At 33.3% G+C, this 19,895-nt stretch overlaps 1 protein-coding gene across 4 annotated transcripts in view; it reads right to left on the reverse strand.

The window, feature by feature from the left end:
* LOC148604320 (uncharacterized) overlaps positions 1-19,895 on the reverse strand; it is a 114,415-nt gene that overhangs the window by 38,757 nt on the left and 55,763 nt on the right. For all 4 annotated transcript variants that reach the window (XM_088547846.1, XM_088547847.1, XM_088547849.1 and 1 more), the window contains 6 exons: positions 9,913-10,016; positions 5,043-5,173; positions 3,864-4,117; positions 3,245-3,445; positions 2,754-2,921; positions 1,891-2,076 (listed from right to left, as the gene is read on the reverse strand). In XM_088547846.1, the coding sequence (XP_088403972.1) occupies positions 1,891-2,076; positions 2,754-2,921; positions 3,245-3,445; positions 3,864-4,117; positions 5,043-5,173; positions 9,913-10,016 (1,044 nt within the window). The remainder of the gene's footprint in view (positions 1-1,890; positions 2,077-2,753; positions 2,922-3,244; positions 3,446-3,863; positions 4,118-5,042; positions 5,174-9,912; positions 10,017-19,895) is intronic.

A 19,895-nucleotide genomic window follows, 5' to 3' on the forward strand; every position in this document is an offset into this window, starting at 1 on the left:
GCTAGTTTGGTGTATTTTGGCAGTCTGCCTAAAGATGCCAAAATAAATTCCCCAAATATTTACTATGGGCTTAAGTACTTAATGCACCACTTATCATCCGCCATAACTTTTTGTATAAATTTTTACTTCAAATTGGCAAAATTTTACACCAGCCAAAACAACTTCCTATACAGTAATTCAATAGATATTGATAGAAATTTTAAATCTTCTTCTCAATTGTCCAGTCAACTACCTTAGGGATTCATCATTTAATCAATGGAAGATAAACTATATCTCCTGAACATCACCACTGTTTTTGCTGTAATTCACTATAAACAAACTGATGAACAAATTGAACAAATACATAATTTATTTACACTGGGTATTAAATACCAGGAAATGTCAGAAGTATTTAGAATTACCTTCCTTTACCATTTTTATTCAATTAAATTGAATCTTAATGGAATATAAGACAAAAAAAACCAAGAAATTCAATTGAACTACAAAGTTTAGGTCTCATTCTCAACAAAATCTTGCTATTAAAAACTTGATGAACTAAGGGATCATTGTCCTCTGTTGGGAAGTAACAAAACATTTCAAAGGAACAATGATCCACCTAACAATAGCAGGTAATAAACATGTGTTAAAATTAGTTTAAAAGTTCACCTCTAAGTCATTTTTGGCTAGGGTGATGTTACAATGGTAAGAATGTAGTTGGAGGAGAAGCATCCACATCTAGTTCAATTTGGTCTATTTTAAGGGAGATTATTAAAATTATCATTACTACTAATTTTAAGATAAGAATCTGTTTTATGTTTGGTAATAAGAGGTTAAAACTGTCTAAATTACTGATTGTAAACACTTATACTTATGCTTATTTTGGCAGACCATGCCCAGTGATAAAAATTGTGGTTTCCCCAGCTCTGTATGATAATCTAATAATAGCAATGCTCCCCCACCACCTTTTTCCGTTCATGACATAATGGAACTTAGAATAAACTATGTCCACAGCACCTATATTAACACATATGTACTTAGAGACTAAAAAATCTTGGGAGTGTAATGACAATTATGGAAAAAGACCATCGCATCCAGTATATCCACTGATTTAAACTAAGACAGAAAACAGGGCTTCTTTAGCATATACAGGTTGGCTGTGAGGAGAGCTAGTCCCGTCTCTGGTTTATATGCTACCTTACCTGTAAGTCTATAAGCTGTTTTAGGTTTGGTGTATACAGGTTGGCTGTGAGGAGAGCTAGTCCCGTCTCTGGTTTATATGCTAACATACCTGTAAGTCTATAAGCTGTTTTAGGTTTGGTATATACAGGTTGGCTGTGAGGAGAGCTAGTCCCGTCTCTGGTTTATATGCTACCTTACCTGTAAGTCTATAAGATGTTTTAGGTTTGGTGTATACAGGTGGGCTGTGAGGAGAGCTAGTCCCATCTCTGGTTTATATGCTAACATACCTGTAAGTCTATAAGCTGTTTTAGGTTTGGTATATACAGGCTGGCTGTGAGTAGAGCTAGCCCTGTCTCATGTTTATATGCCATCCTACCTGTAAGTCTGTAAGCTGTTTTAGGTTAGGTATATATAGGTTGGCTTTGAGGAGAATTAGCCCTCTCTCTGGTTTATATGCTACCTTACCTGTAAGTCCATAAGCTGTTTTAGGTTAGATATATACAGGCTGGCTGTGAGGAGAGCTAGTTCCGTCTCTGGTTTATATGCTACCTTACCTGTAAGTCTATAAGCCGTCTTAGGTTTGGTATATACAAGTTGGCTGTGAGGAGAGGTAGACCCGTCACTAGATTATATGCTACCCTACCTGTAAGTCTATAAGCTGTCTTAGGTTTGGTATATACAGGTTTGCTGTGAGGAAAGCTAGCCCTTTATCTGGTTTATATGCTACCTCACCTGTAAGTCTATAAGCTGTTTTAGGTTTGGTATATATAGGTTGGCTGTGAGGAGAGCTAGTCCCGTCTCTGGCTTATAGATATCTGGTGTACAAATGACATATTCTGGTGGTTCAGTCCCAGGTTCCTGATTTCCTAGTGGTCCTGGACCCCAGTCAAATGGTGTCTTCTTAAGGTCTAAATATTTCTTTAAAAAAGAAGAAAAAAGTTTTTCTAATAAAAAATTGAGTAATTAATATAACAAAAGTATTAATTATTTGTTGATTGTTCCTCAATGATTATTTAGTACATAAATTGTATTTATATAAATTTAATCAGCCATTTAGAACATAATTTGTGTAGTCTTTCTGCTAGGAAGGAGATTTTGGTGGGAGAAATTTGTGAGATTTTGGGAGATTGACCCAAATAGAGGGAGTCTCCCTCCTAAAGAGGGAGGGTTAACAGGTATGTAGATGCTATGAAACACAAATGGCTCAAAACCATCTGTAGGAAGTGACATATATCAGAAATAATGAACACTATTAGGAAGTGATTGCTTGAACTTTTGATACAGAAACAGATTATGTATAATAGGAAGTCTTCATATTCAAGTTGGTTGAGACATCAGCGATGTAACAACATAATAGTGCATTGTCAACAAAGTTAAAAAGCCTCATTCAAAGGGAGATAATTGGTAAGAAAATTTTACATAAAAATGTAATGGTTTTAAATAACAAGGCAAAAAGGTTTGGTGATCCCCAATTTTTTCTTAAAATATAAAAGAATGTTAGATACTTATTCTTGAAGAAAATAATGAAATCTATTACATGTAACTACGGCAGAATCTATTACATGTACCTACAGTAGAAATACTTGAATACATACTTGTTTAAATGATGAATAGTCATTTTTAAAACACAGAATAACAGCATACAGCAGTGGTATTATAGGAATCAAAGTAATTAGCCATCCTAAATCTTTGGTCAAGGGAGAGAACTCATACAATCTGTACTTCAATACTGAATCAGTCATCGCAGTCAAGATAATTAAAATCTAAAAGATAATAATTTATGATATAACTATTGTGGCAAGGTTAAAGTGAATTAGCCTTACATAGATTTGCCGTTAAAGTGATGAAATGATAATATATCTTAATTAAATTAAACTAATTGAGAGCCAATTCATAAAAAATGATTTCCTATATATAACAGTATCATTGTAGCCTGTTGATGAAGCCTGTTTAATCTGAAACCACAATAAAATGATTCCAGACCTGATATCTTCTGGCCTCACTTAATGGCAGTTTTGCATTTAAAAAAATTTCAGCCAAAAGATTTTCTATTTGTTTTGTTTCTAAGGAGATTACAATCTTTTACCAGTATCACAATAGGTGTAAGAAACTGCCATGTGATCTTCCACCAGGGGGAGTCAGTACTTCCTGTCATATCAGCAATGTTGTTCCAGACTCGCTGTGCCCCATACATCCATGCTAACACCAGACATTCTATCAAGGTGATGATGAACAGAGAACATTTGGCAACACTGTCTATCCAGTAATATGATATGTATAAACCACCCTGTAAAAAGGATTGTTTAATTCCTCAAAATTTCTGTTTCTTAATGGGGTATCAACTTTCATGATTCAAACCAAAGACTGAACATATATTACAAAGGAGCTGTATAACTTTCTAGAAAAACTATGATGCAAAAAAATTAAGAAATTAACTCCATGTACAGACCAAATTTCTGCACATCTCTGAATAAGTTATACACAATAATAAAAGTAAATCATTATATTAATATTCTGATTGATTGATGAATTATCTAATCAGTCTGTTATTTTTATGACAATGGACATGCATACACATTTGAACTTTTTAGTGATACCTATACTTTGAAAGATTTGGTGCTAGAGGGCAAGTAACTCAAACGTTTTTTTCTATGTGTTTTTTTTATAGAAGTTCTCTCCAGTTCAGTATATAATGAGTTACTTACCTGTGTGACTGTCACAATGCTCAAACACATGATTATAAAACACACAACAGCTGCTATGGCATACTTAAATTTCCATCGGAACCGCCATTTCTCTGGTAGTAAGTGAAGAAATGCTGATACAACATTTTGTACATAGATGGCATGGGTATCTAAACCAATCAGAACCAGCGTAACAAAGAACAAAGCCAACCAGACTTGTGGTGATGTGTAGCTGTTCAGAACTGATGGTATTATTACAAAACCAAGGTCTATTGCTGGAAATTATGTAAAAACTACAGACATGCCGGGTATTTCCAATAAATGCCCCTTACAAGGGTATAAACAAAACTTTAAAGAGGTAGATCTAAGGTAAGGGACACAACTCTTACAAATCATTAGAACGTTTGTATTCAGCATTTGACATCAATCACATGTAAGCATCAAAGTAACTTGGATTGATTTCATTCTGTTTCAAATGAAAGCTTGAAAGGCTTTGGCAAAATTGAATACGATACAAACATGTCACTGATTTCAACAGTTATGTCCCTTACCCTAGGTCTACCTCCATAAGTCAATATCAAGTAATTACTAAAAGGATAAATAACTGAAATGAGTGAATAACCAAAATATGATCATGAGTGTCAAAGAATGCTTAGATTTAACGAGAATATGGAACTTGTTGCTACAACAACTTAAATCTTAATTCCTGTTTGGCACAAGCATTCAGCATTTGTGAATGGCCAATTAATATTCATGTTTTGTGGTTTTGGTGGGGGAAAGTCCTAGAATGAAATTACAGAATTTATTTCACAGTGTGAATTAACAAAAATTGTTATAAATTACTTTTATCCATATAACAATGTACTTATCATAGAGCTATATAAAGTAACCGGTAAAAGCTATGATTTTGGACACATGAACATTCTTTATTTTTCAGCATGTGCAATAGGAAGTTTCATAGTTAATTACAGAAATAAAATAATAATTTCCATGGTAAAATAATTTTGCCATTTTCACAATGGAAATGTTTCTAAAAAAATCTGTATATTACTAAGAAGCATCTAACCCTTTATAAAAACCAGCAAATATTTTCATTATATAAATTCATCAAAATATAAGCAACTTTGAACATTAAACTCAAATGAATACCAGTAGAGTAACAACTTTGAAGTATGTGTTTAATCTTACCACTAAACTTACCGGTAAAATTAACAGCAGTATCTATCATTTGATGTCTGACTCGGACACTATACACACCAAGCAATGAAAATACAGTAAAACCAGCAAGGATCATACCACAGATATGAGCTAACGTCATTAGTAGGGTGTTCCTAAAGTGAAAGAAAGAATAAAATCACTTCACAAGACATGAAATCTTATAAAAATATATGAATTTTGGTTTGCTTCAACATGCACGAAAGGATGGAAATTTATTTATTGCATGTACAAGTATGCCATTAGATACCATTCTATAATATTTCAATATTATATGAAAAAAACATAACAAGAGACCACATAAAGTTGTAATCACCAATATATTCTACTTCATACAAAAATCTTGAATTCTGATTGGGTAATGGGTGATGTGATATTTTAGTCTAATCCCTACACATCCTTACTTGCCCCGCCCCACTAACAGTGATTGGCTGCTTGATACATCATCCCGACGTCAACGATATATATCACCCTTCTTTTGGCTATATCACCCTCTCTCCTCTCGATATATCACCCTTTAGACTGGAAATAGTGTTTCAGAATCGAAAGCGTTCTGGATTTTAAAATTATTTTTGCACTTCCGTAAACACCAGACGGCAGTCAGTCAAATTCACGTTCATTTGAGATAAACTTTCTAATTTGTTAACTTTTTTTGTTGTTACTTTTTCAAATTGTTGAAACATAATTTTCATTTAATTTCAGTCATTGATATAATAATAAGTCTCTCCTCTCGATATATATCACACTATCGTATTCAGTATAATATAACATAAAATAGACCCCTTTTCTAAAGTATTATTCACTTCATGCTAAAGAAAAGTTGTTTTATCATATGTGACTAATTTGTTCTCATAACTGATTGGTGGATATTCTTATTGAACTGATTGGTGGATATTTGGCAGATATTCTTATTGAAATGATTGGTGGATATTCTTATTGGAATCCCATCAAGAATAAGTATAAACAATGCAAAAAAGCAACCTTTGTAAAAACATGCTTCTCAAAACAAAATATTTATAACATGAATGGATATGGTGAATTTTTCAAAAAGGCAACAACCCCACAGGTAAAAAAAGTCAGCTCAAGGCCACCCATGATTCTTCAATGAATGACGAAGAAACTCTCACAGCACCAGGAAAAACGGAGAAACATAATCCTGTATTTAAGCAATGCATCATGTTTGAAGGCTTCCAGACAAGTGTATAAAATAAAAAAAAATAATTCAGGAAGATCAAAAGGCAACTCTCTACACAAAAAAGAGCATTAATGAAACATTATGTGATACCCTGTCACATAATGGTAAAAAAGGAGGATGGCAAAATGTTCAAAATGGCCTTGCCCAAAAAGAACATTTTGGCTTTGCTGAAAATTAAAATTAATCTGTATTTTATAGTACTAAAGAAGTGTGCAAAGTTTAAAAAATATTTATTGGTCAGTTTTCAAGTAATCATCTGGAAACTGTTATGGGACAGACAGATGGACAGACAATATGATGAAAATCGGCTATTACAATATGCTACACTGCCTTGTGGGACGGACACACAACTTTTCATAGGGAATCACATAATAGCTCACCACTGTATGTGGCAGGAATCACATAATAGCTCACCACTTTATGTGGCAGGAATCACATAATAGCTCACCACTGTATGTGGCAGGAATCACATAATAGCTCACCATTTAATGTGGCAGGGTATAAAAATGGATCATAATAGCTCACCACCTTATGTGGCAGGGTATAAAAATGGATCATAAGCTGAGCAGTGCACTTTTGAGTTAAAAAAAAAATTATTGCCGTCTACACCTGTCCCATATCTCTGCTACAGAATCCCAGACAATATATTATCAAACCCAGGAGACTTAAAAGTAAAATTACCATGTACTTTAAAATAGTTCTCATTTAAGATTGTAAATATCTTTCTTGCTACAGATATTCAAATAACCAATAAATTATTTCTTTAAAAATATGAAACATGACATTTTCGTGAGAACCTGATCTAATCTCTAATCAGATATTGCTGTCCAAAACAATGAAACTCTCTACAGCTTTATTGATCATTGTTCAAACACAAGGCACAAGAAAAATATCTATTTCATAATCAAACTTCATACAAGAAACAGTTCACTTAATCTCTGAAGAAGATTACATAAATCAAACTAAGGCAAAAACATGTTTCCGACCAAGTTCCAGAAAACATATTAATTTTCCTTGGGTCTATTTTTTGCTGTTTCCGTAGACAAGACCTATTTGCTTTTTATTATTTTTTCATGGTTTCAAGTTTCCCTATCAATAAAAAATTATCAATTAAATGACTTTAAGCACCTTTGTTTTGCACTGCAAATGTTTTTGAAGGAAAGTGCACAGGGGTCAACAATATGTAAACAGTAAACAAGGAACCAGACTCTGGAGTGATGTAGTAATATAACATAAAATAGACCCCTTTTCTGAAGTATTATTCACTTCATGCTAAAGAAAAGTTGTTTTATCATATGTGACTAATTTGTTCTCATAACTGATTGGTGGATATTTGGCAGATATTCTTATTGAAATGATTGGTGGATATTATTATTGGAATCCCATCAAGAATAAGTATAAACAATGCAAAAAAGCAACCTTTGTAAAAACATGCTTCTCAAAACAAAATATTTATAACAAATAGGATATGGTGAATTTGTCAAAAAAGCAACAACCCCAGAGGTAAAAAAAGTTAGCTCAAGGCCACCCATGATTCTTCAATGAATGACGAAGAAACTCTCACAGCACCAGGAAAAGTGGAGAAACATAATCCTGTATTTAAGCAATGCATCATGTTTGAAGACTTCCAGACAAGTGTATAAAATAAAAAAAAGATAACTCAGGAAGATCAAAAGGCAACTCTCTACACAAAAAAGAGCATTAATGAAACATTACGTGATACCCTGTCACATAATGGTAAAAAAGGAGGATGGCAAAATGTTCAAAATGGCCTTGCCCAAAAAGAACATTTTGGCTTTGCTGAAAATTAAAATTAATCTGTATTTTATAGTACTAAAGAAGTGTGCAAAGTTTAAAAAATATTTATTAGTCAGTTTTCAAGTAATCATCTGGAAACTGTTATGGGACAGACAGATGGACAGACAATATGATGAAAATCAGCTATTACAATATGCTACACTGCCTTGTGGGACAGACACACAACTTTTCATAGGGAATCACATAATAGCTCACCACTGTATGTGGCAGGAATCACATAATAGCTCACCACTGTATGTGGCAGGAATCACATAATAGCTCACCATTTAATGTGGCAGGGTATAAAAATGGATCATAAGCTGAGCAGTGCACTTTTGAGTTAAAAAAAAAGTTATTGCCGTCTACACCTGTCCCATATCTCTGCTACAGAATCCCAGACAATATATTATCAAACCCAGGAGACTTAAAAGTACAATTACCATGTACTTTAAAATAGTTCTCATTTAAGATTATAAATATGTTTCTTGCTACAGATATTCAAATAACCCATAAATTATTTCTTTAAAAATATGAAACATGACATTTTCGTGAGAACCTGATCTAATCTCTAATCAGATATTGCTGTCCAAAACAATGAAACTCTCTACAGCTTTATTGATCATGATTCAAACACAAGGCACAAGAAAAATATCTATTTCATAATCAAACTTCATACAAGAAACAGTTCACTTAATCTCTGAAGAAGATTACATAAATCAAACTAAGGCAAAAACATGTTTCCGACCAAGTTCCAGAAAACATATTAATTTTCCTTGGTTCTTTTTTTTGCTGTTTCCGTAGACAAGACCTATTTGCTTTTTATTATTTTTTCATGGTTTCAAGTTTCCCTATCAATAAAAAATTATCAATTAAATGACTTTAAGCACCTTTGTTTTGCGCTGCAAATGTTTTTGAAGGAAAGTGCACAGGGGTCAACAATATGTAAACAGTAAACAAGGAACCAGACTCTGGAGTGATGTAGTTGTAGTCTGGGACATACTTTTAAATTATAAATCTTCACAGCAAATAAGGCCAAAAAAAATCTTGTTTCCTGCTACCAGAAAGAAAAAAATAGGATAGGTATTTTACTTTATTTTTCAAAATCATTTTACATTGAGTTAATGGGGAAACACTGTAGACTTTAACAAAGCTTGAGCCAAAATGGCCATAAAATATTTTATGGTAGAAACTCGGATAGGTAACACATACAATTTTTTGTTTTGGCCTTACAGAAAGAGTGAGAAATGGTTGTCTGTAAGAATAATCAGAATAGAAGAGAGAATAATGACAGTGGAAACGTGTATACCATACATCAGTAAACATATACCAAGGGAGTTAATTCAACTGAAGTTAGTAACTGCAATCTTCCTAACCACTTCATTTCTACATGTGAAAATGAAAATAAGTATTTCAAGATTTCATTTAAATTTCTCAGAAAATTGTTTTCATGAAGGTGCACCAGTAATTAAGCGGACCAAAATTCTAACGGAAATCAAAAGAATGTAGTCCAGGGACAAAGACCAGACATGGATAACAGACAACAAAGAACATAAAATAACTAAAATAATACATACAAAAGCAACAAAAGCAAATAAGCAACTCAGACTCCACTAAAAACTAGGAGCATGGACCAGGTGCATCGATAGAGTAAGCAGTTACATATCATTATAAAGTAAGGAAAGTAAGGATTTCAAAACCATCATATTAATGGTACAATAATGGTAAAGATTCTTCACAAAATATTCCATTATTTTACCATCCCAAGTGAAGAAATAATTCAAACCACTCCTTACTAAAGGAGAAACTATATATAACCAAACATCATATAAATACAGACTGTTCTTATACAGAGTGATACTTTACCTGAAGCAGTGACTGTGGAAATGTGTATAACCTGACATCAGTGTAATACAACCAGTTCCTATACCAAGGGAGGTAACCATTAAATGTCCAGCCTCAACCCATATCTGAAATTATAAATGGTTATATATGATTAATTGTATTGTTCAATTGTGGTTATACATCCAATGGCAAAAGTTTCATGCACTTCAAGACGACAACATTTGATATATTAAGAACACCCTGCTTTATACTAGTCTGACATGCTGAATTGGATTTTTCATTGTGCTAAACCAAAGGATCCCCAATTGTACACATTATTCTGATTCCAAGCCAATCAGGCGTTACTCTATCTCTTCTATTAGGTTGTGTGCTTGGTGGAGAAGCAGTGACTACCTTATTCAATGTGTTGACAGTGGCTCTTTAACTAAGGTTCCCTCAGTAATTTTTAATATGAAATATACTACCCATACAAACTTCCTAAAAAGACATGTTTCAAAAAAGATTGGATCTACAAAAAGAAAAAAAAATGGACTCTGCTTTTTAAGAACAATAATTCCTGTAAGGGTTTAACTTCAACTAACTGAACAAAGGAGCCCTTTGTAGCCAAATGTGCAATTGCTAACCCTAATTTAAAAGATCAACTACGATGATCATGATTAATCCTTAGTCAGTTCCATGGATACAATTTTTAAACAAGGAACTGTGAGATACAAGTAATTCAATGAAGGATACCCCTCTTTCCTCCAACAGTGATTGAAATATAAACAAAAAATCAAATAGGATTTTGATGAAATTAAATACATGTGGTATTCCTACACAAATTTCATAACATAATCAGCCATAGTAAGCTAGAAATACTGTAAGAAAGCTCACGGAAAGAATACCCCCCCCCCACCCCTGGCTCCAAATGGACTTAAATGTAAAATGTTTGTTTGATTATCTCCTTTTGGCATCATCCAACAGTATTTATATGCCTTCATGAACATCTACATATGATATCAAACCTTCCTATAAAATTTCATCAAAATCCCTTGAGTAGCTTAGGAGAAATTTTACTTACATGGTTTTAACATGTAAAAGAGTAATCAAGGGAACCAAGGTTATAGCGGTAATCAAAAGAATGTAATCCAGGGACAAAGACCAGACATGGAAAACAGACATACACAACAAAGAATGTAAAGTAACGTAACTAAAATCATACATACAAAGTAACAAAAGCAAATGAACAACTCGGACTCCACTAAAGACTGGGAGCATGGACCAGGTGCACCGGTAGGGTAAGCGTCCCTTGCTTTTCTAGAAACACCTGACAAGTTGCTCATAAAAAGTCAAGTTTGGGGTAGACGAAAGAGGAAAGGAAAACTATAACACATTGAACAAATCAGTTCTCATGGCTCAGATGGATACACCATAACAATCCACGAGTTCATGATGACGATCATAAAACTTTTGTAGCGATGACTTCAATGTTGTAGCAACATAACCCTGCTCCAGAAGCCTATTTATTAGAATTCTAGCGTGTTACAAAAAGTCTGTGTAGTCTCTGCAAGCTCTGGCATAATGTATGAGTTGTGATATGAACACACCATACGCATGTGCTGAAGGGATGTTGCCACAGATGAAAGGAAAGTTGACAATTTTGAATGAAAAGTCATTACGTTTGTCGTCAATAGTTTCCCTTTACCATCGATTTCTAAGTGTAGGTCAAGATATGAGGCTGACTTCACAGTTTCTGTAGTATCCTTTATCTCAAGTTCTTTGGGGTAGATGCGATGTATCAAATCCCTAAAATTATGATTGTTTGAAGATAATACATCATCTATATAGCGGACACTGAGATTAAAGGATCTAGCTAAACGATATTCTTTCTTTCAGATCAGATTAGCTATAAAGTCAGCCTCATAAGAGTGAAGGAATAGGTCAGCAAGTAGAGGGGCACAATTTGTTCCCATTGGAATGCCGACCGTTTGTTGAAAACCACGCCCTCCACACTGGACAAACAAACGTTGTCGATTAAAAATTCCAGCATTTTGTAAACATCTCTTCTGTTTATTTGGAAGATGATTTGGAATTATTTCTTACAAAGTATGAGGAATCTCTACCAAGAACTATAAATTTGTATCTAGGTGTACCATCTATTTTTGGAAAAACAACGATGCATAATGTTTTTAAGTCAGGATTTTAACTGAGTATGGGGAATAGAAGTATACAGTGTTGAAAAATCATAGGTTTTAATGCTATTATATCCTGATAATAGTCTTTAACTGATTGTCGCCAAAAGATCTCTCGAATTTTTTAGGATCCACATTGAATTAATACCACTACGGGAGTAACAAGTGTTGTGGTAGGACTGTAAACCCTCTTTGACAGCTGTTTTGAAAAGTTTTGAAAGAGGTTTGGTGATACACTTTGCAGATCCAGCCATGTAACATTATTTGTATGGATTCTTGCGGAGTTTAGGAATTCAGTACATAGATGGTAAATCACAGTCATGATCCTTGGTAGAGAGACCAAAAGAGGATAGCACAGATTTGTGGTTTTCCACAATTTCTTCTTTTGAGAGTGTGGTAGCAGTATAGGTCTTATCACTGCTATTATTTTCTACATCTACCTCTGATAATAAACATTGGATGTAAAACATTTTGCAGACAAATACAATGTTGTTTTGGGCTTTGTCTGCTGGTACGAAAAACATATTTGTCATGTATAGTGTATGTTTTTGCTACATCGGGTCTTTGAAAACTGATGTAGCATTGGCACTCATTTACCTACTTAAAACTTTCATTCATTTCAAAATTAAAGACCTCAAGGCCTTTAACCACTCTGACAGAGAATCAATGTCTTCTTGTTCTCGTTTTACACATTTTCTTGCGTAGTCCTCCACAGCATCCATAAGAACTTTAAAGTTATAATTCCAGTTTAAGGAGCACGGTTCACTGTACTTGGAACCTTTAGAAAGGATATTACACAGAGATTCATTTTCGATGAAGCACAAATCTCCCGTAACGATGTGACCGAAAGGACCATATTTTAATGGAGAGTTTTTGCAAGAACAGTCAGGTGGTTTAGCCTTGAAGTCCTCAATCTCAAGGTTCTGCAATAGCCTTTTCAAATTGAAAATTTTGGATGCAATGGGTGAAGTATAGGAATATGAAATAACTGGAAAGGATTTGTCTTTGAAATATGGGGGAATTTTGTTGGTAACGTTTTTTGTGATTTGGATTATCTCCCTATGGAGTTCTTTGACAGTATTTATATTCCTTCATGAACATCTATATTTGATACCCAACCTCCCAATACAATTTCATCAAAATTCCTTGAGTGGTTAAGGAGGAGTTGTGCTTACAAGGTTTTAACATGTGAAACCATTAATTTGGATTATCTTCCTTCACAATCCTCCAACAGTAATTATACTGTTTCATGCACATTCACACATGATACCCGACCTTTCTATAAAATTTTATCAAAAACCCTTGAGTGGTTAAGAAGGAGTTATATTTACAAGAAATGTAAACAGATGGACAGATGAAGGAAAGAACAGACAGACAGACAGAGTAATTCCTATTTAACCCCCCCCCTCCCAAAAAAAATAATAAATTAAAGTACAAATTGCAAATGTTATTTTTTTCTAAGCTTATTGAAAATAACCAATAATAAGTCTGGTGCAGCACTAAATATATTTTAAATCTTATCATAAAATACTTTCCAATACAAAAGGAATTACAGCTTGCGTAATGAACTTCAGCACTCCAAAAAAAAAAAAATAAATAAATAAACAAGACTAAAACATGAGAACTACATATAATGGAGCCAACCTTAGCCATTATTGTCTGAGAAAATTCATTTGTCTGACATCAATCTATACAGATTACATAAGACTTACATTGAAAAAACAAAAAGTTGAAAAAAATAGCTCTTTCTTTACCTCCTTTAACCATTGACTTTTGCCTGTTTCAATACAAAAATGTTGTTCACAATGTATTTAAGCACCTAACTGATATCTTGCTCATCTTCATGTGCATGATAATATGGCTTGAACGAGCTTTCTTCTTCTTTGTAGGTTATAACAGTCTTGACTATCCTTACAGATCTCACATAACTGGCCCTTATGGGGATTTGTTAGTATATCTGTTAGGAGATGGAGGTAGTAAAGTGTGAGCTTAGAAATCTCAGAGTATACCCTACTAGCGGATGGGCTGCTCTGTTGACGATCTGGTCTATTCCCAGACCCCACATGGGTCAGAGAGTGTTTCCCCACTCTAACCATTTTGAAGTACGTCAACATGTAGAGAGAGCTATCTTGGAAGAAAACCCATTTATATTTTTAGGCAGTTGGTACAATAGCCAATCAAATTCTTTTACTTAAAGCAACTAAAGATCTGTCACACAAAAGTTTCTTAAATTGGATCAAAAGAGCCTTATATGAATGGCCTTGACCATAGCCAAATGTTTCAATTGTAAAATTTTAAGCAAAAATCTAAGAAAACTGTAAATCTAACTTTATCACAAATAATGAAATCATTACTTTTTAACTGTGATAAAGGATATCAATTTTAATAGCAATTCTGTTTGTTTGAAAGAAATGTGGGGTTTATACAGATATACTAATAAGGTCATGGTTCACAGGAATCTGTTGTCATGTGACATCATTTATTCCTAAAATAGATTTATGTGTGCCTTATCACATGATCCAACATGTAGATGTGTAAATGCATTATTCAAAGTTTCTGACACTGTATGAAGTTTTGTAGTCTATGGGGTTCCATAGTCAATGAAATAAATTTAAAAAGATGCCCGAACAACAGTAACACTGTATACAACACTTGCTGACTCATTGACTGATACATCCTCAGTAATATAGTCCCTACTTTACCAACAGTAAATGGAGTATTGAGTATTTTTTGTAGACAGTTTATGTTACATTTGCCAGAATGCATGTGTACTACCAGCTCTCAACTAAGTTCAATTTTACTTTAAGTTTGACCTTTTATAGTGAATGAATTTGTGCCAATAATGTATAATTTACATGAAACTGCAATTACAGCCACCCTCATAGAAATAAGTATAATAAAATTTATTTGACTACACTTTATTCCACTTACTGTATCTACATGTACATTTGTACTGTACATGTATGTAGAATAATTTTAAGTAAACAAAAGGCCACAAAGATGTTTTCATTTATATGGGAACAAACTAGTCTGTAAGTATCCTGCAAGAACAGTCCTGTTAATGTTTTCCTGATAAGAAATCTTTATGTATGATGGGTTCAATATTGTAATAAATCCTTAAATATGATGATGCCACAGGCCTAAGGCTGGATCAAAATATTTTGAAATGGGGGGGGGGGGGTGCTATTACTTGCTAATTTTTGCCCTTATTTTTAATCTAACTTCATCAAAATTTCCAACAAAATGTGGACTCCTATCCCTGGAACCTCAATAGATCTGCAAATGAAGCCACCAAAACAATTATTTTTGGTACTTGTATGAAGACAACATAATTTTCAAAAAAAGAATTAAAAAAACAATAATGATAAAATAGTTAATAATAGTTAACATTAATACCGGAGTTGTAGCAGAGGAAACAGGATTGCTATTTTTTGTACAAGGATTTGAAAATGACATCCACAAACCAATATACGATGAGGCACTGTCCTGCTTTTCATTTATTTTAATTTCAGAGGTAATACAGTTTCTGACTGGATTAAAAATTTTGTTTATCATCTCATAGACCAAATTTTGTAATGACTATAATGTCATCAAACTTTTAAAATGATTTACTTGTCAAATACAATACAATAAATCATACAGAAGATTCAGACCTAAGCTTCCCTACGAATTGTCCATTATAATAAAGGATTGCAAATGTTATTTTTTTCTAAACTTATTGAAAATAAACAAAGATAAGTCTGGTGCAGTACAAAATATATTTTTAAATCATATCATAAAATGCTTTCCAATACAAAAGGAATTACAGCTTGCACAATAAACTTTAGCACTAAAAAAAATAAATAAGACTAAAAAATGAGAACTACATTTAATGGAGCCAACCTTAGCCATCATTGTCTGAGAAAATCCATTTGTCTGACATCAATCTATAGAGATCACATAAGACTTACATTGAAAAAAACAAAAAAAAGTTGAAAAAAATAGCACTTTCCATATCTCCTATAACCATTGACTTTTGCCTGTTTCAATACAAACTTTGAACAAAAAAGTTGTTTACAATGTTTTTAAGCACCAAATTGATATCTTGGTAATGCTCATTTGCATGGTAATATGACTTGAAAGAGCTGTCTTCTGTAGGGATTTTTAGTTTTGACTATCCTAACAGATCTCACACAACTGCCCCTTATGGGGGTTCCGTTAGAATGTCTGTGAGTAGATGGAGATAGTCAAATGAGAGCTTAAGGATACCTGACCAAAGAACTTAGAGTATGTCCAACTAGCGGCTGGACTGCTCTGTTGACAACCAAAAAACAATATTTTGGTACTTAAAAGTAAACTGTCATTTATATGGGAACAAACTAGTCTGTAAGTTGAAGCAGAGGAAACAGGATTGCTATTTTTGTACAAGGATTTGAAAATGACATCCACAAATCAATATACCATGAGGCACCGTCCTGCTTTTCATTTATTTCAATTTCAGAGGTAATACGGTTTCTGATTGAATTAAGAATTTTGTTTATCATCTCACAGACCAAATTTTGTAATGACTATGATGTCATCAAACTTTTAAAATGATTTACTAAGAATGACTGTTATATTTTTTCGGTCTATTTGAAATAACCTAAAAGGCTGTGGTGCACACTTTTAAATACCTGCTTCACAGACCAAAAAAATATAACAGTCATTCCTTAAGAAAAGTTAATGGAATTAAACCTCAAAACTTTTTACAGCACTACACATTTAGTGAAACATTTTTCCCTTTACTTATAGGAGACACTTTAAAAATAATCAGTGGGGAAAAAAAATACTTATTTTCTCAAAACAAAATAATTATTAAAACTTTATTGAAAGAATATAGAATCCCTTTTACATGATCATTTACTTAAAATGCTGATTTAGTATAATACTAGTTTTACATCAGTATCAAGTCTACTCTCACTTCAAAATAGGAATGAAATATTGTAATAATTAACATAAGACCTTAGAGATGTAAATTTGATAGAAAAATGCAACCAAATAAAAAAAAGGTGATTTTTTAGGTGTGTCCCACTTCAGCTCATTGTAACTAAAACGCCCTAAAAGATATCTCAAATCTGCTTGAAAAATATAGGCAGAGATTTTCATAAGGAATCAAAAATCAAAATTGGACCAGAAATTAAAAGTCATTGATTAGGGTTGTCACACCCTTTGGCCTGATACAGTACCAGAATCGGTCATTGCAACAAAAATTGTGATCGGTCATCAATCACCAATCAGTTTAATCCCTGTCTTTTTTTTTCGATCAGATTTCAGACAACTCTCATGGTATATACATGTACAACATTCATACACTGTATTTGGCATTGCTTTTATTATTGCCGACTTAAAACTGAGTGTAGATACAGACCAGATATAGTCGGTGGTCATATTCTGGCTGGATATTCGAAAGAACAGACTCTTAACTCTACAGAAATGGAGGTTATAAGAGTTTGTATGTGTGGTAGACTGATACAAATTTTAGTTCTTGGAGCATACTCATTCTACAAAAATCCAAACAATACCTATGTTCTACAAACTTCTAAATGAGGATGGCCTCTTTTGAAGAAAATCTGGAATATTTCTAATAAATAACTTTTTGGTTGATGGAAATCAATTATTGATTTATATGGGTGTAGATAATTGACCAAACAGATATGTATATTAAACTTAAAAGGTTAAAAGTGTCAGTAATTTATACACATATGCATTTAATGTATTTTAACTTTACCAAAAACAATTAAAACCGCTTAACAATGCTTTCAGTATTGAAGAAGAGACAATAGTTAAACATATGACAACCCAAATATATCATACTGATTCAGAGACAACAGTTAGAACATATGACAACCCAAATCTATCATACTGAAACAGAGACAATAGTCAGAATTGTCAATTTTCCTTTCATCTGTGGCAACATCCCTTCGGCTCCTGCATAAGGAGTGTTCATATCACAACTCATACGTTATGCCAGAGCTTGCCAAAACTATGCAGACTTTTTGTATCATGCTAGAACTCTAACAAATAGGCTTCTGGAACAGGGTTATGTTGCTAGAAGATTGAAGTCATCACTACAGAAGTTTTATGGTCGTCATCATGAACTCGTGGATCGTTATAGCGTAACCATCAGCACCATGAAAACTGATTTATTCAACGCGTCATAGTTTTCCTTTCCTTGTTTGTCTACCCCGGACTTGACTTTTTATGAGCAACTCGGCAGGTGTTTCTAGAAAAGCAGAGGACCCTTACCCTACCGGTGCACCTGGTCAATGCTCCCAGTTTTTAGTGGAGTCCGAGTTGCTCATTTGCTTTTTTTACTTTGTATGTATGATTTTAGTTACTTTATGTTCTTTGTTGTGTATGTCTGTTTTCCATGTCTGGTCTTTGTCCCTGGATTACATTCTTTTGATTACTCTATAACCTTGGTTCCCTTGATTACTCTTAGAATATGACAATGTAAATCTATCATACTGAAAAACATTAATTCAACAATCATTGACTTAAGTTTATGACCTTTGTGCACCAAGAGAGTAGTGTCTTTTACAGTCACTGTCATGCTGATGTCAGGAAAGATTATTTTTTATAAGGGTTTCCCAATATTGTTTTCTCTGAAAATTGTGTTCACAAACAGATACATGTATAAAAATTAAAGACAAAGTATAAAGTATTTTAGTCGGAAACTGGGCATAAACTAGATCACTATGTCAAAATAAACATTTGTGTCCATAAGACATGGCAGACTCTTACCCTCTAAAATTTAAATAAATGACTAGGTTTGACTATGAGGGACAGAGCTACTTGTACTCAAATATTAACTCTGTAATGGGTGAAAATTATCTCACCCAACAGGGTTATATGAAACTTCCTATGACACATGCATTTAAATTTCAAACAATCATTTTCAATTACTTCACAACAGAATGATTTTGAGCCATTCAATTTTCAGAGGGTCTACATCATAGTTTTTTAATGGCTGATAATGTATGTAAACATACAAAAATTACTACATTCAAAAGATTAACAATGAACAGATATGCAATGACACCCTTTCCTATCAAAGTAGTCTTCTGATGGTGAATTTTCCTGGCTTCCCAATGTGTGTTTACAAGGAAACTTAGGTTCCACTAACCACTTCTAACGTTTCCATTACTTTATATGTTAAACAAGTAATTTCAATGTTTTATTGCGAATTCCCAGGACAAATAACATCTTAAAGTTGCATACCAGTGTCAATCCTGGAAAATAAGGCTTTATAAATCATTATTTTAATGGCATGTTGACCATAGAAATTCTTCACAAAATTAACTTAAATGAAAAATACTGAAAATCAACATTTTTACCTTTTCTGCTAACTGACAGCATGGAGGCAAATTACTCACACATGTAAACAATATTCATACACTTTTGTAGCAAATTACATATATGGTTTTAAAGTACATATTCTCAGCTTTAATTTGACTACTTTTGATCAGAATACACACAAATAATGCACTTACAATGCATTCTTCTAGGTTCAGTGTGTTTTTGGTACTACATAGGGGGTGGCCATTTGACCCAGAAGTGGTTAGTGAGACCTTAATTTTTTTTGCTAATAAAAATTGCCAAGAAGGAGGTGCAGGGTTTACACAGATACATAGAATACACAAAGAATATGGTATGTAGAATGTTAGTGATGTTCCGTCCTTATTTAACAGCTAGATGTGGCGAGACAAAAGTATCAAACACAATACATATATAATAAATCATACAGAAGATTCACACCTAATTCCCAATTTTCCCAATGAATTGTCCATTATAACAAAGGATTGGAGAGGTTTA

This window comes from Perna viridis, chromosome 10 (assembly GCF_037379345.1).
Source record: "Perna viridis isolate PV_CMFRI_1.1 ecotype Kerala chromosome 10, ASM3737934v1, whole genome shotgun sequence".
Taxonomy (NCBI): Eukaryota; Metazoa; Mollusca; class Bivalvia; order Mytilida; family Mytilidae; genus Perna; species Perna viridis.